General features: G+C 32.4%; 1 protein-coding gene and 1 long non-coding RNA gene across 3 annotated transcripts in view; both read right to left on the reverse strand.

The window, feature by feature from the left end:
- Positions 1 to 2,019: 2,019 nt before the first annotated feature.
- Positions 2,020 to 5,649, reverse strand: LOC148782002 (uncharacterized). Its single transcript, XR_016056077.1, has 2 exons — positions 4,278 to 5,649; positions 2,020 to 3,067 (listed from the first exon to the last, which is right to left on the reverse strand). It is a non-coding gene; the product is annotated as an uncharacterized LOC148782002 (long non-coding RNA).
- A 16,081-nt stretch (positions 5,650 to 21,730) lies between these two features.
- Positions 21,731 to 22,367, reverse strand: part of LOC18448220 (protein ROOT HAIR DEFECTIVE 3) — a 49,156-nt gene continuing 48,519 nt past the window's right edge. For both annotated transcript variants that reach the window (XR_016056078.1, XM_006858293.4), the window contains exon 23: positions 21,731 to 22,317. Coding sequence is in view for 1 of the 2 variants with exons in the window: in XM_006858293.4 (XP_006858355.2) it covers positions 22,111 to 22,317 (207 nt within the window). In the remaining variant the exon portion in view is untranslated. The remainder of the gene's footprint in view (positions 22,318 to 22,367) is intronic.

Consider the following 22,367-nt stretch of genomic DNA (forward strand, 5'->3'; position numbering starts at 1 on the left):
GTTAGGGTCGGTTTTGGGATAATTGAGATGGACTATTTGAGCAGTAGAGGTTTTTTTTATTTTTTTTTTTGATCCATAGAAGCAAGATATGTATATTTAGCCCATTATATGTATAGTTATGGCTCAAACATAACCCCGCAAACAAAACTAGATTGGGGCTTCTATACTTCCTGCTGGTGGCATGATTCCCCATAATTTGCATGAATATTTTCTTTTTTAACAAAGTTTATTTATTTATTATTATTATTATTATTATTATTATTATTATTATTATTATTATTATTATTATTATTATTATTATTATTATTATTATTATTATTATTATTATTATTATTATTATTATTATTATTATTATTATTATTATTATTATTATTATTATTATTATTATTATTATTATTATTATTATTATTATTATTATTATTATTATTATTATTATTATTATTATTATTATTATTATTATTATTATTATTATTATTATTATTATTATTATTATTATTATTATTATTATTATTATTATTATTATTATTATTATTATTATTATTATTATTATTATTATTATTATTATTATTATTATTATTATTATTATTATTATTATTATTATTATTATTATTATTATTATTATTATTATTATTATTATTATTATTATTATTATTATTATTATTATTATTATTATTATTATTATTATTATTATTATTATTATTATTATTATTATTATTATTATTATTATTATTATTATTATTATTATTATTATTATTATTATTATTATTATTATTATTATTATTATTATTATTATTATTATTATTATTATTATTATTATTATTATTATTATTATTATTTTTACTCAGTTGTTTTACTTCTACACTGAAAGAAAGATAAGGTAAACCTAGAGCATTTATTTTTATTTTACCTTTTCTTGCTTTTCCGAACCAACAATTTAACAAGAGTTATTTATGTACGGATTTTAAATAACTTAGAAAAATACTATACTTGAAAATTACAATTAAAGTCGTCAATGCGATTCGTTTTTTTTTTTTTTTTTTTTATTTTACAAAATTACACACTCGTTCTCAATTTTGAGATTTGTTTTTAACCAAAATGGCATTCACGATAGTGATAACTATCGTGATAATTATTGTGATAATTACGGTTAACAAGTTGCTGTGATGGTAACTATTATGATAATTACTGTGATAATTATGGTTAACAAGTTGCTGTGATGATAACTATTGTGATAGTTACGGTTAACAAGTTACCGTTGCTAAAAGGGCATCATGCCCACCCGGTTCGGCCTAGAGCCTTGGTCTCTGCAATTATCTGTTTATCTCTTTTAAATTTCAAGATTGGACTTCAGTTCTTGGAGTTTCACAGGAAGCTGAAACCCTCTTTGAGACCTGAGCCCACTCTTAACCCAAGTTTTTGTACCTCTCACCCCAACCTTCAACTGACACCATTAGCCGAGCAGAACTCCAAGGGCTTTCCTGAAGAAAGCCTCGAACAAAAGCAATGCATTAGCTAAGGGTAAGAGGATAACTGCTAGGGTTAGAGAACTTGCCTTAATCCCTCTCCTTTGCCTGAGCATTACCCATGTCATCACCTGAGCATTACCTATAGCAGGGTTTTTTTGTTCTTAAAATCAAATGGTAGTGTTATAAAGTGGTATAAAGGAGAGCAGAAGTCGTCTTGGAAGATGAGATCTCTGTTGCTAACCTCTTTAGACCTTTTAACTTCTCTTTAGTGCATGTTTATCAGGAAGTCAATGTGTTGGCTGATTTTTTTTTTTTTTTGCCAAAAGGATACTTTTTTATGTGAGACACTCGGTTTAAGTTTTGATATGATTTTGTAATTTCTATTAAAAAAAACTCATACAGTAATGGTGAGGGCTTATTGGCCTTCCCGAGAGACGTAAGTCTTCCCTTGCTATCCAGATTCCAGTGCATCAAGGACTTTCAAGCATCGTTCCGATTCTGCTAGAGCTGAGCTTTCTGGAGGTTTAGGAAAAAGGAAATTTGCAACCTAAAAGCAAAGAAAGGATAATTCATAGACCATATTACCAGAAAGGATAATTCATTAATACATGGGGCTTTCAAATGCCAAATTTGTGGCTAGGGTGCCTTATAACACATGGGGTTTTCAAATACCAAATTTGTGACTAGGGTGCCTTTGGAAAGACATAACTGGACCTTGCTCTTGTTCTTTCTCAACTCTTAGCACTCTCATGGAGAGATAAATTACCAATCTCTCCCTCCCCCTCCTTTCCCCACCCAATGTTTTTAAACAAGTCTTGCAATCCGTCACTTTCACTCACCTTGAGAGTGCACCCGCTCCCTTTGAAGAAACCCTCTTCACCGGTCTTCGTCTTCATCTTCTCTTGATAATTACGGTTAAAGAACTATGAAGAAACCTTTTTTTTCGGTTGTCATTCTCTTCCCTGATAATTACGGTAAAAAAAAAAACCTATTTTGATGTTAAGTACTATGATACATCATGTATTTACAGTAATATGATTACCGTAAATACTATTTTGATTAAAAAAAAAAATCAAATTCTGATAATTTTTCAAAACAATAAAAGGAGAAATTTATCGCAAAGTTCATGTGATATGAACCATTTAACATCTCAAACACTCCCTGTAATTAATTTCAAAAAGCTCATTAAATGACGCATGATCAAGTTAGAACAGTTGATATTTTAGATATGCTCACCTCAATAAGTGAAATGTTAAATAGTCGTTACGTTAACTGTGCTTTGGTTAATTCTCGAATTTTATGCAAATCAAATAATGTCGTATTATTTCTTTTTAACTACATCAAACACGCACGTGTCCCCTGTCAAGCAACCCAAAGCCTAAAAGAAGCATATATAATGAAAAAAATGCGTCATGATCTATGCCAAATTGTTTGAATACCTGTGCCACGCGATATGTGGTTTGCATTCTCTTCTCATTAAGCGGATGCGTGTTTGTGGAGAATGGCCTGGTGAGGTCTCTTACTCTATTCTTTACGGGCCCAAATTCCCACTGCGTTGCTACTTTTCACTTATCCCAAAAAGAAAACCTGTATGTTTGTGCCTGGAAAGTGGAAATATAAGTCATGTACCAAAATCAAAGAGATATGCTTGTAAGTCATGTATGCACAATTATTGGAAGAAATAATTGTGAAAGGGTGCGGTTTGAAACCTTAAACAAAGTAAAGTGTACCTCCAAATTTTTATCATAACATAAATTTTCAGGTAAAAAATTTGTAGGCTAGCCACATAATCTATTTTCATATCTAATTATTAAAATTTTAAACTCCAAGAATACTTAAGTAGATTTATAGCACATGGAAATTTTAAACTCCAAGAATGCTTCAAAACAGGTAGATCTATAACACATGAAAATCTTGAAAATGGATGGTCCATCTAATGTGTTGCAAGATGCATTATTTATGGGACTTAGATATCTTTTTTCCTTTTTTTTCTTTCTTGTTTCTTCATATTCATACATTTCGATGTCGAGTTCATATTCATACATTTGAGGTGCACCTTAATTCTACATCTTCAGGTTGCAACCTTATGTAAACTTAATATGGGTGGCTATGTATCGTAGAGATTTAGAGGTGATCATACTAGTTTCAGAAAACAATTATGAAATGGGGAAGTATATGGTGAGACAATTTACCTTTCGTATAAGGTGATCAAAATTAATCTTGACTATGTGAAATTGAGTAGTTACACTTATTTCCTTGACCAAGCTCAAAATTCAAAAGAGTTTTTCCCGAACTTTGTAACAAACCCAAGGTATCAATTTCACATTGGAGTTTTTCTCGAACTTTATAACAAACCCAAGCTATCATCATATGGTTGTAAGTAATTGTGACCTCCCTATGCAAGATATAAATAGTCTCATTGTATACAATCCCCTATGAAATATCTAACCTAACTTGAAGGATCTTATGATCTTCTTCAAGCAGCATCTTGCACCAAACATCGAACTTTTTCCTATTTTACATTTCTTTTATAGATGAATTTGAAAACAAATCACAATTCAAATCAACTAAAAGTACAAATCTCTCTCTCCAACCAATGGAACATGTGGAGTAAATTCATGGTATTTTGGAGCATGTTTAATGAAGTAAAACATTAGAACAAGGTGCATGCAAAAGATTCTCAAATTGACTATCCACCTCTTCATATAAAAGAAGAACATAATTCCGCCACAATTGATTATAATTAGGACACTAAACTGACCCATGAAAAGAATCACAAAAAAACCAGAAAGAAAACCAGAGTACTATTACCAATTAAATAGTAAACACACATGGAGCATAATCTCCAAGTACATTCACCAAGCAATCCTCTTAGATGGAAGCAAAGGAGGTTCGTAAGGGAGGATTTCATGTATCCTAATGTCTGTCTTGAACGTTCAAAACTTTCTCCTTTTGAGGGCAAACACAAGGAGCTTTTTAGAATCCACTATAACCATGACCTCACCAACAAAATAGGCATCCACTTCAAGAATTACTTGCAGATCGAAGACATATTCTTATCCCAAATCCTTTTATCGTAATCACTTAGAACCCATATATTCACCAAATGAATATCATCACCTAGAACGTGATTGACTAAACACGGACAACCTTCACTCTCTGCAAGTCGAGAGTTTCCCTGCTCAGTGGTCCATCGGCAAACTCATCGCTATCAGGCTGCAAGGCCAAGGTATAGCGTCTTTTCTCTTCAATAACCATCCAATGAAAGGCTCTATTCACGAATATGCCGCGTCTATAGCCTATCTGATGATGAGCACGAAGGTGTACATCTCTACCCCTTCTCCATGCCCAGTTTCGTGACCCCAGTTTTGGAGATGAAAAGGCAGCAGGGCACATCACTTTGTCAGAGTAAGGCTCGAAAGAATCATTGACCATCGCTGAGTAACAAAATTTATATGTAGAACTTGGAAGCTCCACCATTTCTCCTGTAGCCGGGCTGCAAACAAATGACCTGGTAATTTCAAGCTAGTTTCTAAAATACTGAAGAACCACTGATCGACAAATCACGACGTCGGAAGTCAGAGCCTTTCAATACTACTTTGCCGGGTTGAACCTCACTTATGGTAAATATTTTAAGTTTCATGTCACGGCTTGATAAAGAGCCTTCCCCAAAAAAGGAAGAATTTGAGGTATGTTTAATGGCATAGCCTTTAATGAAATCAGTGCCGAAACTGAGGTTGCACTATGCCTTGCATATGGACCTGAATCGGAGAATCGACTTCACCTGCAACTCCATTAATATCTTCTGAATGAGATTTTCAGGCAAATAAGGTACTTCCATATCGATCTAAACATCAACGTAGAGAGAGGACGAGGGGGGCACTGAACATTGAAGAGATATCTTCTTTGAGCTTGGGGAAATCACAACATTGACATGAAAAAAAAAAGAGAGGCGAAGGGGTTGGAGATATAGAGTAGTGGTGGCTAGGGTTTCAACAGATAAGAAAATGAGCAAGGCTAAGGGAAAGGAGAGGAGGGAGGGAGGGAGAGAAAGAGACGGAGGGGTCAATTAGGGTTTCAAGAGAGAGAGGGCAAATAGGGTTTCAAAGTAGAGAAAGGGGACGGTGTCCTTCCTTTAGAACAATTATTTCATGCAAGCTGGATCACAATATGCAGCCCAGACAATTGTAACTAAGGTTCAAATGTTTTTTTATATAATTATTATTTCTATTTTTCAAAATTTAGTTGCTTTTTATATTCATGATTTCCATAAAGATTATATATTCTCCAAAAATTAGAATCAAATTATTTTTTAAAAATATATTAATTTCCAAGCCCACATTTTTACGATATGCGGGCTGGCCGCATTAACGACGTCCTTTCTTTATTTCGAAATTGGTTTGTTTGACAAAGATAATTAAAGGGTCCCTAGAGAGAGAGAGAGAGAGAGAGAGAGGAGAATATAAGAAGGCCTAACGTTTAGGTATTGGTTTCTATAGAAGCTTGACATCTAAATCCTTCATATTTTATTGGTTCTTAAGATTTTAATAAATATTTCTTTATATATGTCGGTCCTCATTCCAGTTTTTTGGCCTTTTAAGAACATTGAATATTATGAGAGATATTCAGAGAGTGGTAGCACCCATGATAATACAATACGATAGTATGATTATGGTAATAAATATCATTAATAAATATAAAACTGGCATAGTTGTTAATTGTGATAATAATATAACTACCACTAATGAAAAATAATATGATAAGTATAATTATTTGAAAAATTAATAATGATATTCATAATTCATATAATTCTAAGAATACTTATTGAAAGTTAATAAAGCACACCAGATTTTTATTACAAATTTTAAATAATTAATAAATTTCGTTGTCTTGGCTAGAAATTTGCTCCATTTACTTTTCTAAAAAGCTTTCAAGATTTTGTAATATTGAGTGCAAATATCTATGATTTAAATTGTGCTTATGACTAATTTTTAGTTTCCTTTATAGAAATTTAAAAAAAATTAAAAATTATGTCTATTGATGTATTGTTTTCTAGATGAGCTTGATATCTAAACCCTTTTTATTAAGATTTGTATGAAGATCTCTTTACATATTTGGATTTCTTTCCAATTTTTTTTGGGGTTTTATGAAAATCAAATATTATAGAAGATGTTCAGAGATTGCAATGTCTTAAGATTAAACATAATTTTGAGATTAAGTGCTTTATCGGATCATTAGAATGGAAGGACTACTTAAGAAAATATCCATGAGAATTCTAATTAAAGATTTTCTTTATTTTTTTAGAAAGCTTCCAAATAGTTTTAATTATGGTAGCCAAAGTATGGACGGTGTCTATAGATTGGTCCTTTATTTAGGAAAAATTTATTATATATGCATTTTCTAGGGTTCCTTTCTAATATTTATCCATTTTATGAAGTAGGTTATTTAAAGATGCACTTCAGCAGCTTAGATTGCTCATTTTGATAAGCTCTAATTGCTTTTAATAAAAGAGGTAAAAAAGATAAACTGCATCATTGGAGGTCACATGAAAAGGAATCTCACGAAGGCCTCCTTAAAGAGAGGGGGCTGAGCTTTGAAGCTAAGCAGGATTGACCTTGCTGAATGGAATCAGTATGATAGGAATTGACTGAATCTACGTAGACTCACCCAAGTGACTTGCCTCAATTAAGGGGTGTGACAGGAATTAATTGAGTCTACTCAGACTCGCCCAAGTGACATGCCTCAATTAAGGGGGAGTATCTTGGCCGAGGCGAGTCCTGGCACCTTGGTGGAGCACATGCAGAAGCTTGACTCCAAGCGTAGTAACGCAGTATGAGAGGGTAGACCAATGCTTGACCGTCAAAGAATCAATGGCAATACTTGTGGACCGGCATGGTAACCCACGCACCTAAGTGCTTAGTGGCGGTGCAGATGACTAGCATGTGTCCAAACCTTCTAAGCACTTAATTGCTGTACAAATGAGTGAATTCATATAACCAACCTTAAACAGCTAGAAAAAAAAGCATATGCGAATAAGCAGAATAACTCCTGGGACAGGGAGCTTAATGGCAAAATAATGTACATGGGGGTACCTGAAGTGCTTAAGTATTCAACTGTGGAAATGTAGTGTGAGCTCACAGCTGACGCGTCTAAGTGTTCAATAGTAGAAAATAGTTTCCAAGGCCTGATGACCTAAATGCCTCAGCACAGAGATACAATGAATCATATATATCAATGGACAAAATTTCCCTTTAGTTCATTATTAGTACCTAAAATGATCCTAGGGCCAGTGCAACTATCAATGAACAATATGGCTCCACAGCAAGATGCATACACTAGCTTCCCTATTGAATGAATACTCTATACATAGATATGATCAAAATCACAATATGATAAGGGTTCATATTATCTCATCCCTTATAATATCTCTCAAATGCCCAATGGTAGCCTAGGTTGCATATCTCTAAATCCTAGGACAACTCTTGCTAATAGTTGTCCACAAATCATCATTGGTAATCGCCTCCTTCTCGTGTTCTATGTTTGTATCACCTATAATTCATATCTGTTTAATGAAATTTTTGAGTTAAAAATAAACCAAAAAAAGAAAAAAGAAAAAAGACATGCAAGAGCTAGAGTAAGAGGCAGACTAGTCATGATTGTCCAAATCATGGCATTCGGTGATAACCAAACTACAAGCCGACCGATGATAATCAAACCTCATACCGACATCGATTGGCAGGAAATAAGCGCTTTCAAGTTTCGTTTTTTACTTTTCTCTGATATAATGGCAGGCAACGTTACAAGATGCACTATTTTCAAAACTTGAAATCCAATTTTTCTTATGTCCATGCATCTTGAGGTCAAGATGAACAATTTAAGAGTTTTTAGGCATCTGAATAACCTCTTCTAGTGAATAACCTCTTCTAGTGAAATATTTGAAGTGCGCTTAATTTGATTGTTGTTTAGAGCCTCGCACTAAGATAAAACTTTTTCCTTCTATTAAAGCTGTATCGAAAAACATATTCTCTCCCTCTACAAATATACAACAGAGGAAGACCCATCCCTTTGCCACATCTTCTATCAGACTGCATGTCTTTTCCCCTTGCTAACTTTTCAGAGCCAAAAGCATCACTACTTGGCTTGTTTGTGCCTCAATGGAGCTGGCTTCTCTCTTGAGCTAGTGAAAGGGGGCTGTAGGGAGAGTGTGTGTAGTGGGAAAAAAGTTTGAGAGTTGTAGGGGTTTTAAGTTTGGATGATGTTTCTTTAAAGCCTGAGCTTTATGAAAATAAAAAAAAACCTCATCTCAAATCTTTGTTTGGAAGCACTTTCGACAATATAAATATCTACGATGGCTCTAAAATCAATTCTCAATACCGCTAATAAGTTTTGAAAGTAACGAATTATACAGACCTTACGGATATGTGAATACTTATTTTTGGGGTGAAATAAACGGTCTAGAAATTTGTTACAATATACACTACACTATTTTTAGAGTTTCAAATCCTAATATTTCTTCACTACCATAATGGTCAAGTCAAGATGGTTTTTTTAATGCTTGAATTATAATTTTGTATGAGTTATGATGTAAGGTTTACTTATTTTGATAGGGCTGCAGCCCTATCAAACCATTTTGCTTTAAGTTTTGCTATCGATCTGACCCTTACCCCTTTTTTTTTTTTTTGAAGTCGAGGGATTTTCGAGAGGCGAAAGGTTATTAAGGGTCACTTTGAATTTGAAACATTGGACTACCCTAAAGTTAGATTGTTCAATTCCAAAAACATCAAACCACTCCATAACAATTATCTTCCTCTATTTTTGGGCGGTCAATGTTTCAAACATCTTATCAACCTTTTTTTATTTTTTTTATTAAAAATTAATCCAATTGTTGCAACACTTGACCGCCTTTTATTATTTATTTTGATAAAGTGACCCAATGTTTAAGACATCGGACTGACCCTTTGATCATTTTTATGTGTTAATTAGGGCTTTTAAGCTCTAATTTGATCTTCCTGCTTAACACACAAAATAAAACAAAACAAATACAAAAAAACAACGAGATGATAAAAAACAAGGTAACAAAGGATGATGTCATATTATGATGATTCGGATCCATAAAGTATATATGGGATTTGGATCCAAAATATTCAGATCCTGGTCCATATTTGAAAAGATACATGGGATCAAATGCTGATCCGATCAAATCCAAAAAATTTATTTTATATATTATTGTACATCCATAAAATAATATAGAATAATATATAACAAAAAATACTATATAATATAGCCTTCTAGACGAGGATTTGAGGTGAAGCTTTATTTTGTTTTCTTAAGCCTAGGCTTGGTAGAAATTTCAACCTATAATATTTATGTGTATATGTATAAATAATATATAATATTTGAATAGTTGCATCAGATCTAGACCAGTTCTAAATCAACCTGTACCTGAATCCGATCTGAATTACTATTTAAATCCAAATTTTGGATCCGAACTGAGGATCCAACCGCTCAAATTGAATCCATACTTGGATCCATATAGGATCCCATATTCGGGGTTTAGATTCAAACTGGGTAAATTCTTAACTCTAATTGCAACTATTGAACAACATTTTAAACAAAATTAAATAAATAAAAAATTAGCGGGTTTTCTCATGTTTTTGACATCAAACAACTCAACTTTAAGACAATTTGATGTTTCAAACGTCCTACTAACCCCTAATTGACATTTGGGCTCTTGGACAACCCTACAGACAAAAATAAAATAAAATAGACAAAACAACTAAACAAATAGGATGTCCGCATAAATTTTTAGAAAATTTGGACCATCAAGTAATACAGAAAAGATTTCGGCCGTTTAGATCTATACTTTGCATCATTACATAAAGGAGAAGTGTTTTGTGAGCCCGCGGACTCACTAACCCGCTGACACAGAAACGTTCATATTTAAGGTGAACCTCCACAACTAAACATTACTATCTTATAGATAAGAAGAAAATTTAAAAATAAATGTTTTAGAATTTTACTATCTTATTTTATTTTTGCTAGGACATCATACCGTAAGATCATGGTTCTCTATACATTTGGATCCAAGATTTATATTAAAAATAGTTAGAGAGAGTTCGCAAGAGAAGAGTATGAGTTGGAGGACACATAAAACCTGGGTCGTTACCTAAATACGCAATCTAAAAATTGGACGGCCTCTATTCAATCTTGAGATATTTTTTTTAAGTGTGTAATGGATGCAAATTTGGAATTTTTTATTGAGGTTAATCTATGGGTTGAAGAGGTTATATCCCCAAAATTTGGGTTCATCAAATTTATCCTAGGTTTTTCCCATGGGAATAAATGACTAGTATACATCCAAAGGACTATAATATCTTTTGATAAGGGTGCGACAAAGGGGGTTTAAGACGAGAAAAGCCACGTGGCAATCATACAGGAGAGGCTTTTCTAAGGAGGACTGAGTTTTTTTTAAATCAAAAGAACTTTTACTCCCGTGGGAGTATACTATTCATTTACGCAATAAGTGGATGCATGCCTGTGCTTGGAATAAATATAAGTCCTGTGCCAATATCAAAGAGATAGAGATGCTTGTGACTCAATTATGCATAATTATTGGAAGAAGTAATTGTAAAAGGTGCGGTTTGCATAAGGTTGCAACCTTTAAACAAAGCAAGGCGCACTTCCAAAATTTTATCATAAGATGACATTTTATAAAATTTTAAACATGTAGATCTATAAACACATAAAATTCTTGAAAATAGGTTGTCCAGTTAATATGTTGCAAGATGCACTTTTTTTTGAGACTCGAAATCTTTTTTTTTTTTTTTTCATATTAATACATCTCGATATTAGACGGTTTCTGACATCAAAACAATCTTTTCCGATGAATTTTTTAGATGCACCTTAATTCTACATTTTATGGTTGCAACCTTATGTAAACTTTTCCCACTGAAAGGATGCCTAACATGGAGTGTCTTTCAGATATCCAATAATATGGTGTATGTGTATCTTAGAGGATGGAGATGATCATACTTGTTTCATAAAACAACTATAAAATTCTAACCTGAAGGAATTTTTTTTAATAGAATTTCTTAAACTTTATTTAAGGAAACTAGAAGGAAATTACATTATTAGAGACCATTGCGTCTGTTAAAAGGATGCCTCCCTTGGCAAGATAATCAGCCGGTTTCCGGATGGAAATGCATAAAAGAAAACAAAAAGGGCCTCGCTAAGTCCAAGATATGCAACAACACAAACTTGAGCTCCCAAAGCGCCTTATGCTCCCCTTTGCATCATTTAATTACATTTAGGAAATCACCTTTTGTCTAAATTTCTTGCAACAAAAATAATCACCTTTTGTCTAAATTTCTTGCAACAAAATTTTCAAACCATGAAGTATAGCCAGGAATTCAGGATGGTTAGTTGTTTTCTCCCTAAGTGGACCAGTGTAAATAAAAATTCCCAATACCTTACCACTCCACCTAATCCAACGATTTTTCGGTTTTCTTGCAAACTACCATCAAAGTTAAGTTTATAAACACCTCTCATAGGTGGATCAACCCTTGGGTCTGCATTTGATAAAGCCCATCAACCCTTGGGCCTGCACTTGATAAAGCCCATTTGGAATACCAATAAGTACAACCAAATATCGTGCAGGATCTACTCCAGAATCCTCTTAAAGGGCAAGCTTATCCCATCAAAAACTCTTATGTTTCTTTCTTTTCATACTTCCTACAAGATTACACCTCGCGCAATCTGCCGATCACCAAACTAGTTTACGGCAAAGAGGATAGCGATAAGTTTGAAATAATACTTATCACATCCGAAGGTAAAACAAAACTACCAAGCTAGCCAAAAAACCAACGCCAAATTTTAAAAGTAAAAAGAACCGGTTTCACCATCACCCTTATATAATAGATAAACATTCAACAAGATCTTCCCTCTTTTGATGAGATTATCAATAATTAAAACCTTATTTTGTACCACCAACCTTAAAAAAGCTTGCACTTTGAGCAGTAAAGGTTATCTTCTTCACGCAGCATTTTGTTCAAACCTTTTCCAAGGATTAAATGTAATATTTACACTTCTTTTATGTATGAATTTAAAATAAAACAAAATCACAGTTTGAGCAAACTAAAATTGCAGATCTCGTTCTCCAACAGATGGAACATGTAGAGTAAATTCATGGTGTTTTGAGGCATGTTCAAAGCAGTAAAATATAGCATGGTGCATGCAGGAAATTCTCAAATTGACTATCCACCACTAACTTCTTCATATGAAAGAAGATAGAATTCCACCATAATTGATTATAATTATGACACTAAACTGACCCATGAATTGAATCACAAGAAAACCAGAGTTCTATTACCAACTAAATAATAAAAACACATAAAGCATAATCTCCGGGTAAATTCACTAAACAATCCTCTTACATGGGAGCAAAGTAGGCAGGGAGGATTTCATCTATCTCAATGTATGTCTGGAACAACAGAAACCTTCTACTTTTGAAGGAGAACACAAGGAGCTCTTTAAATTTCACCATAACCATGATCTCACCAAGAAAATACACATTCACTTCCACAGGCGCGTACTCAACCACTCCAGGAATTACTTGCAGATCAATCACATATCTCTTATCCCAAATCCTTTTATCATAGTCACTTAAAACCCATACATTTACCACATAAATATCTTCACGGGGAATGCAAGGCGACCTTCACTCTCTGCAAGTCGAGAGTGCCCTTGCCTAAATGGTCCATCAGTAATCTCGATGAACTCATCGCCATCAGGCTGCAAGGCCAAGATATATTACCGTTTATCTTTATCCTCAATACCTATCCAATGAATGGCTCCATTCATGAATGAATATGTCGGATGTATCGGCTATCCAATGACCAGCATGAAGGTATGTACCTTTACACCTTCTTCTTGCCCAGTGCCATGAGTCGAATACCTCGCACTCCAGTTTTGAAAATGAAAGGACAAATAGAGTGAGGTGCACTCCAGTTTGGAAAAAGAAAGGACAAATAGAGAAAGGCGCATCACTTTATAATAAAGAATCAGTGACCATTGTCGTATAACAATTGAATTCACATGAATAATTTGGGAGCTCCGAATTCACATGAGTAATTTGGGAGTTCAGCCATTTCTCCTATAGCCGGGTTGCACCCTGTAGTCAGGGTGCAAACCAATGACCGGCGATTTTCCAAACTTGCTTCTGAAATACAAAAGACCGGCAGAAGAACCCCTGATCGACTTAATACAAGGAAAAGCAAAACTTTTTCTTTCTGTAAGAAAACCCCTGATCGACCATCACCGCTATCTCATCTCTTTTCTTTCTCTAGAATCTTCCCTTACATTGTATAAGAGGCGGTGCATGAAGCTAAATACCAAGGGGTGGTAAAACCGCCAAATTAGTCGGCTTAAAAGGTCGTCCATCTAATGGCCCTATATATAAGGAGGAGCTGGTGCATACAAATACAAGGGCTTATAAAGAAAAAAGAGAGCCAAAAAAAAAAAAAAGAGTCAAATGTGAGTGTGGTCTTCCAGACCACACTATATCACTGTAACCTGTCATATATTTTACTTCAAATGCAATAGTAAAATTTTTTTTTGAGTGAATACTGCCTCCTCTTCACCCCTATTTTCTTTTGTTGTTATTTTTCGATCAAAGTATTATACCAATGCTTTCGCAAATTTCCAACATTTGGTATTAAAGCCAGATTCGTGTTTCTTAAAAGACCACTTTACCTATGGCCTTAACCTCGGGTATAAATTATGTCCAAAATCTAATAGCCGTCTTAGATGGAGAAGATTACAACTCATGGAGTCTCCAAATAAAGACTCACTTTATCTCACAATATCTATGGGATATTTTTGAAGAATGTTATGCAGTACCAGAAGATGTACAACACTTGATTTGTGGTCGTAGGCAAAGCAAACTTAATACAAAGAAAAATAAAAAGAGAGATGCAAAAGCCCTTCTATTCATCCAGCAAGCTGTAAGTAAATCTATCATTCTTAAAATAAAAATTGCTTCAAAATCAAAGGAAAGAAAGAGAAACTTGGTCGTTTCTCTTGTATGTCATGCTAAAATTTTGACATAGCGCATAATCAACCAAATGTTCTCAAAGAGCCTGACATGCTCAAAATATTATCCAACGTGCAAATTAACTCGAGTGCACACCAGAGGGGCGTGGCATATCTAATATATATTGCTCATCATGATCGGGTCCAATCTCTGTCATTATTTGAATTTGACTCGCATGCATATGCTTCATTTCAAATGACGGGTTGGGCACTAGTTCGATGGGTTGCCTAGGAAGTCATGGCCGGAGAATTCAATCAATATTAATTATAGATAATGAAATACCAACATAATATTTATTACCTGATCCTAGTTGATGGACCACATGATGGACTTGTATCATCCACGCTTCGTTGATGATCCATATGTGTTGGTTCAGAAGATAAGTTTGAAACACATACATGCATATTAGAAGTTGCTACTAGAATACATGTCACATCTCCATCTTCGTTTAAATCTAATAAATTGTCGTTTTCTTGATACATAACTGTCAAATTATTCGCAGTGCGCAATAGTCGCCATATGCTCCTTCAACCATTCCTAAGATTGACCTCCCCTATACAATGTGGCTTTTATATTACCACCCTTGTAATAAATTTTGTCATCATTTATCTTTGGCTCAAAAATACCACCATAACGACACACCAATCTAACTCCATTAGTGACCATTCTTATCACTCAAATGAAGGGATTATAGAGTCAATGTAAGGTAGCTCAATTAAGGAACCTCTAACACCAACATAAGAGTGCAACTATAATAAATTGCATTGTATAACTAAATCAATAAAAATCAAATTACCTGTATGAACACAAAACAATAATTTGTATATCAAAATTAAAAATTCAAGTACATGTTTAAGTGAAAAAATATCACAAAAACCACTGATTTTCCACTATGTTTCAAAAATAAATAAAAACCCTAATATGTCAAAAAATGAAATTTAATATGTGAAAAGCACGATTTTTTTCTGACATTTTCAAAAAGTTGCCGTTTAAAACTGTTTCCATAAAAACACCGATCTTTTGAAAAAATCGCCAATTTGCTAACTATGATCTGGATTGAGCGTAACAAAAAAACAAAGAGGAGACCTAGGGCGAGCCGGGCCCTCTTCTTCCACCCTATTACAAATGGGCGTATATGATAGTTCCGCATGTCTAAATTGTATGATCTGGACTTGACGTGTAGTATATGCTGTAAATGTTTCAAAACTACTTTTATTCACTTTGCTGCCTCAAGAAAAATGAGCTTAGGCTCAAATCCCACTCTACTTACTGTTTAGACACTTGGAAATACATTTTCAAAAATATTTTTATGCGTTTTTGGGATGGAAAAATATTTCTTTCAAAAATTATTTTCTTCATTTTATGACAAAAATAATGAAATTTGTATCCTTGTCTTTACCCTAAGAAATGATTTCCAGCTAGATTTTCTCGTTACAGAGATGCTCACCTTATAAAATACAATTAATTCCATAAAAAGCAAGCATGAATTAGTGGGAGAACATCTCAAATTTTAAATTTTTGAGAGAAAATGTATATTACAATTTAGAGAGAAACTGTATCTAATTTTAGAGAGAGAAACTACTTAAAAAAATTTTAAAAAGAGAAACTGTCTCAAAATTTTTATAGAGCGAGTATTTCAAATTTTAAGTTTTAGAGAAGGAAAATATCTTAAAACATTAGAGAGAGAAATTATATCAAATTTTAGAAAGAGAAGTACCTAAAAAATTTTAGAGAGATAAACTATATCAAATTCTAAGTTCTAGAGAGAGAAAGTACTTGAAAATTTTCAGAAAGAGAAACTATCCCACAATTTAAATTTTTAGAACGAGAAGCTATCTCAAATTTTAAGTTTTACAGATAGAGAACTATCTCAAATTTTTTAAAAGAGAAACTATATCAAATTTTAAGTTTTAGAGAGAGAAAGTACCAGAAAATTTTTACGGAGAGAAACTATCTCTAATTTTTTAGAGAGATAAACTATCTCAAATTTTAAATTTTAGAGAGAAAAATTATCTCAAAATTTCTAGAGAGAAAAACTATCTCAAATTTTAAATTTTAGAGAATGAAAACACCTTAAAATATTTAGAGAGAGAAACTATCTCAAAAATTTTAAGAGATAAACTATATCAAATTTCAAAATCTTAGAGAGAGAAACTATCTCAAATTTCCAATTTTAGAGAGAGAAACTATGTCAAAATTTTTAAAAAGAGAAGCTGTAAAAAAAAATTTAGAGAGAGAAATATGTCAAAAATTTAAAAAGAAAAATTATTTCAAATTTTAAGTTTTAGAGAGAAAAAATATCTTAAAATTTTAAATAAAGACACTGTCTCAAATTTTAAGTTTTAGAGAGAGCAAGTACCTGAAAATTTTTATAGAGTGAAAATGTTTCAAAAATTTTAGAGAAAGTATCTCAAAATTTTTAGTGGAAGTAACTATCACAAATTTTAAGTTTTAGATAGTATTTTAAAATTATAGACAGAGAAACTGCCTCAAAACTTTTAGAGAGAAACTATCTCAAAAAATTTAGAGAGAAAAAGTATCTCATATTTAAGTTTTAGGAGAGAGAAGTATCTTAGAATTTTAGAGTGGTAAACTACATCAAATTTTAGTGAGAGTAAGTACCAAATTTTTTTAGAGAGAGAAACTATCACAAATTTATAGTTTTAGAGAGAGAAAATATCTTAAAATTTTTTAGAGAAACAACTTCAAATATTTTTGATAGAAATTATCTTAAAAACTTTTAGAGAGAGAAACTGTCTTAAATTTAACACCAAAAATGACACTATAATGAATAATACAATTAAAAGCATTTAACAAAAAAAAAAAAACCATAAAACTGTTAATGCATCCATGTACACCATCCAAACAATAGAAATCTATTTTATTGGAAATATTTTTCTCAAGAAATACATTTCAAAGGAATTACCAGATATTCTTCCATTGGTTCTTTGGATTCGGATTTGAAGGAGTCACTTTTCCTAGAAAAGAGCTAGGCTAATTGTGTTTGGTTCGCTTAGAATTGGCATTTATATTGGAACTGACATTCCGTGGGATTCTTGAATGCCCAGTTTAAGCTTAAATTTTGGATATCTCAATTCCACTAAAATTGGTGGAATTGCATTTCGTAGAAACAACCCATTCTGCTGTTGAAGAACAAAAACATATTAAAATTTTAGAGAGAAAAATTATATCAAATTTTAGAGAGAGAAAATATATTAAAATTTTAAGGAGGGAACCTATGTCAATTTTTTGAGAGAGAAAGTAAATGAAATTTTTTAAAGAGAGAAAATGCATAAAGTTTTTTAGAGACAGAAAACATCTTAAATTTAAAATTTTAGAGAGAGTATCTTAAAATTTTAGAAAGAAAAAATATATTAAATTTTAGAGAGAGAAACTACTTAAAATTTTTTAGAGAGAAATATCTCAAAACTTTTAGATAGGTAAACTATCTAGAATATTAAGTTTTAGGCTAAAGTATACTAAAATTTTAGATATTAGAAACAATATCAAATTTTGGATAAAGAAACTATCTGAAAATTTTTAGAGATAGAAACTATCTCAAAAATTTAAATTTTAGAAAAAGAAAATATATTAAACCTCTAGAGAGAGAAACTATATCAAATTTTAGATACCTGAAATTTTTAGAGAGAGAACTATTTCAAAAATTTTAGAAGAGAAACTATCTCCAAAATTTAAGTTTTAAAGAGAGAAAGTATATTAAAATTTTAGACAAAAAAACTACTTGAAAATTTTAGAAAGAGAAACTAACGCAAAATTAAAATTTTAGAGAGAGTAACCATATCAAATTTTAGAGCGAGAAAATACCTAAAATTTTTTAGAGAGAAATTATATCAAAACTTTTGAAAAGAAACTATCTCAAAGTTTTAGTTTTAGAGAGAGTAAGTACCTTAAAATTTTAGAGTGAGAAACTATATCATATTTTAGAAAAAAAAGCTACCCAAAATTGTTTAGAGAGAGAAACTATCTCAAAAATTTTAGATAGAGACTATTTCAAATTTTAAGTTTTTGAAAGAGTGTATTAAAATTTTTGAGAAAAACTTCTATCAAATTTTAGAGAGAGAAACTGTTTCAAAAATTTTATAAAGAGAGGATTTACATTTCCAATAAAAAGATATTCTAGGCAATCCAAATAATGAATTTGTATTTTCATGGTTTCTACGGATACAATCCAAACAACATGCACTATAATCTTAGGAAATGCCAATTTCAATAAATGCCAATTTCAGGATACACTTTTCCACAGGATTGAAAAATCGAGGGAATCAAATGGGCCCTAATAAACAAAAAAAAAGAATTGAATAAAGACAAAAGATAACAATCTTAAAAAAAAATCAAAATTGATTTGAGTCTTTTATACATGCCTAAGTCAAAAATTTATTCTGAATTCATGGTGAGTTGAAGATGATTTATGAATGGATGAAGTTTCTACGAGGCTTAGGCTTCACGAATACAAAATAAAGTCTCATCCCAAATCATCTTCCGGAAATATAGGTCCCAATCAATTTCCAACACCAACAACAAATTTTGAAACTTTTAAAAATGATGTAGATCATGTGGATCTATGAACACTTATTTTTAGGGCAATAGATAATTTGTTGCAATATATATTATTTTGAGAGCTTGAAATCCTTTTTGTTTTTCACAACCATAATATTTAAGCCAAGATGCTCAATGTAAATGTTTTTTAATGCTTGAATTACAATTTTCGATGAGTTATGAGATGAGGCTTTACTTATTTTGATGGAGCGAATTTGGGGTTCAAAAATCCTCGCAACTAGTTGTTTGACTTGTGTGTCCAAATGAACATCCAAAACCCACCTGTCTACCAAATATTCCCCCCTTATATGAAAAGCCCTTAATTCCATAGGAATAAGGATCACTATCTCCACCCAAATGTATGATATCACTGTATCCACCCAAGAAAATTAGGGTCAACATTTGGGACTATAGTTGGTTATAGCTGTAACCATGAGTAGTTATAAAGAAGGATAACTTATCTTGAAACTACATGAGGAACAAATCCTATCAGTATCCTAAATTGGACAGCGTTTCCGTTAAGCATAAAATAGTTATTGCATAACTAGAGAAACTTTAAATATAATTAATCAACAAAAGAAAAATATTAGGACAAAATCGATCAATAAATTTCTAAATCCATCTAGACATAAAATATGTTTGGGCAGAACAAATCAATAAATTTTTAAGGGTGTGGTTTACATTGAGTTGCAATTTTATTGCAGAAATAAGATTATGATATTTAACATCCTCCATTTTACTTGGATGGAGTAAATTTAATACATCTTTTAAGACAATGTCAGAAAGGGATACGGATTTTAAGACAGTGTGAAGTCTATACTATTCAAATAAAAATGAACATTGTTATTTATTGCAGAATGCAGGGTGCATAAGGTATCAAGCTTAAATAATCAAAGTAAGCTGCACCTCTAAATAGTACTAAAAGATACAATTTTGGTGCTACAAATCCTTATGACGACCTAAAAATCTGATTTTTTGTCCGAATTATGAAATTTAATTCTCAAAAAAGGTGTATAGACTGAATAGATCTACAAGCACTAAAAATTTAGAAAATATGAATAATGTATTTACGAGATACATTACTTTTCGCACTTAATATTTTTCTTTCATATGTGTAAATCGCGATTTCAAAATGAGCAATTGTAGGATGTTTCAATATTGAAGAAACCCGGTTGCTTCAGGCTGATTTTCTAGGTGCACTTTATTTCGACAATATAAAAGGTGACACATTACATATACCTTGGCTTTTATTACACCATTACTTCTACAAGTCAGTTTGCAACTTTATATAATCTTTTTAAAAATTATGAACGTATTTTGTCATAAATCAATATGTTAGGACAGAATAGATGAATAAATTTGTTTATCTATCGAGTCGGCTCTTGTTTGGCACTCACATTTGATTGCCTCAACAAGAAAACTCTCATTTCCTTAAAGCTAACATTTGACAAAGTAATAATGTGAAATAAATATTATTATAATTTACTTTAAGGATAATTATCTCATGCGGGCTAGACCGTATGACTACATATGCGGTCTAAAAAGTGTAAAACATCCATATTAAAGATGGATGCAAATAGGTGTTCCATCTAAAAACAATAAAAACTAACGGTCCAAATGTTTTCTTACTAGAATTATTATTTCTACTTTTAAAATTTTACTTATTTTCAAAAATAGATTTATTAATAGACCCGTATTTCTACATCTACACGGGTTTGGCCGCATAGAAACTAGGTCCTTAATACACCCAAACAGTTTTAGATTGCATTCAACTAAGGTTTCGAGCCACTTCAACTGGAAGAGAAGTAACATGGCCTATTGGCACATGCGGTAAGGGTGGCGAGGCGCCAAATTGTGGCCAGAAGTTACTTATATTAACAAAAAAAAAAAAAAAAGAAACTAGACTCGGAGAGGGAGAAGATATTTTTGTATTAGGTTTTCCTATTAGGAACGTTTCAATAGTCAAGGGAGCTTAAAGTTAAATGATGAAAAATACCACAAAAGTCTAACCAAGTATATATGCCAAAAGATTTTTTTGTCCTTAGGGAGCATATTGTTTGTTTACTCTCTGTAAACCCAACCTAGGAGTATTTTTTGTGTCCCAAATTTTGGGAATGTAACCTTCTCAATTCATAGGCTAAATCGATAAAAGAATGTCCCAATCGCCTTCTCCATGGGTTGAATAAAATAATGCCTCAAGATTGAATAGAAATCATCCAATTTTTGAAGCATGGAGTGGAATCTACATGTTAGAAATCTTTTTTTCCTAAAAATTAATTATATAGTGATTTTTAGGTGGTTCCCTAAATTTTGGATAAAAAAAAAAAAAATTGTTCCCAAGCAAGTCTTCTGCTTGAGGGAGTAAGTATACAGTATATGATCCCCCAGGAGCATAGTATATCTATTACAAACTCCTTTCGTCAAGTTTATCCTGTTTGAAGATGAATTGCAAACCTAAAACTGAATTTGCTTCAGAGTGGGCAGGCCAGCAGTTGCTTGACCGCATTCATCTTATGGGCGGCGCCCTCGTAATCGGAAGAGTGTAATCTACATAACAGGCTCTTAGATGAGAGGTACTGATGTCAACAACCCTTTAAGGAAGGAGAAACACTGAAAATAGTAGGAAAACTGCAATACAATAAAATTGGTAGGACAGGTATCTAGTTGTCTACCATATACATTCAAATAGCAACGGTATATGCATATTAGAAAAGATACATAACAAGGGTATATGCATGTTAGAAAAGATACATAACAAGGGGACTAGTGAATCATTTCCCAAATCTACCTATACCTCCACCAAAACAGGCCACGCCACTCTTCCACAACACAAGGCCAACAACATAAAAAGAATACCACAAAAATTTTGAAAGGTAGAGCATTCATGACACTCTAACCAAGCCAATAAACATTGAAAACAATGGGGCTATGGCCTTGTAATACAAACCACACGCACTAGAGGGATCAAAAGGAATAAGTGCACGCATCGGAACCTGGTCACTGAGTCAACGAACTAGAATACTCGACCCCAAAGGAATCTGATGAAAGGTCTTTGTGTAATTCCTTTTTGAAACTCTGGGAGTCGAGCATTGGGTTTCTTGGAGGCTCAGGAGGAGCGAACTTTTGTCCCTCATCTGCCAGTCTCTTTAGAAGATTCATAATAGTAGGAACAAGCTTAGTTGATAATGACAAAATTCCAGGAAGCTGCACAGAACCACTATGCGATCAGCTGATACAAATGGAAGCTATCTATA

Source organism: Amborella trichopoda, chromosome 5 (genome assembly GCF_054954075.1).
Source record: "Amborella trichopoda isolate Santa Cruz 75 chromosome 5, AtrichopodaSantaCruz75HAP2 v2.0, whole genome shotgun sequence".
Taxonomy (NCBI): domain Eukaryota; kingdom Viridiplantae; phylum Streptophyta; class Magnoliopsida; order Amborellales; family Amborellaceae; genus Amborella; species Amborella trichopoda.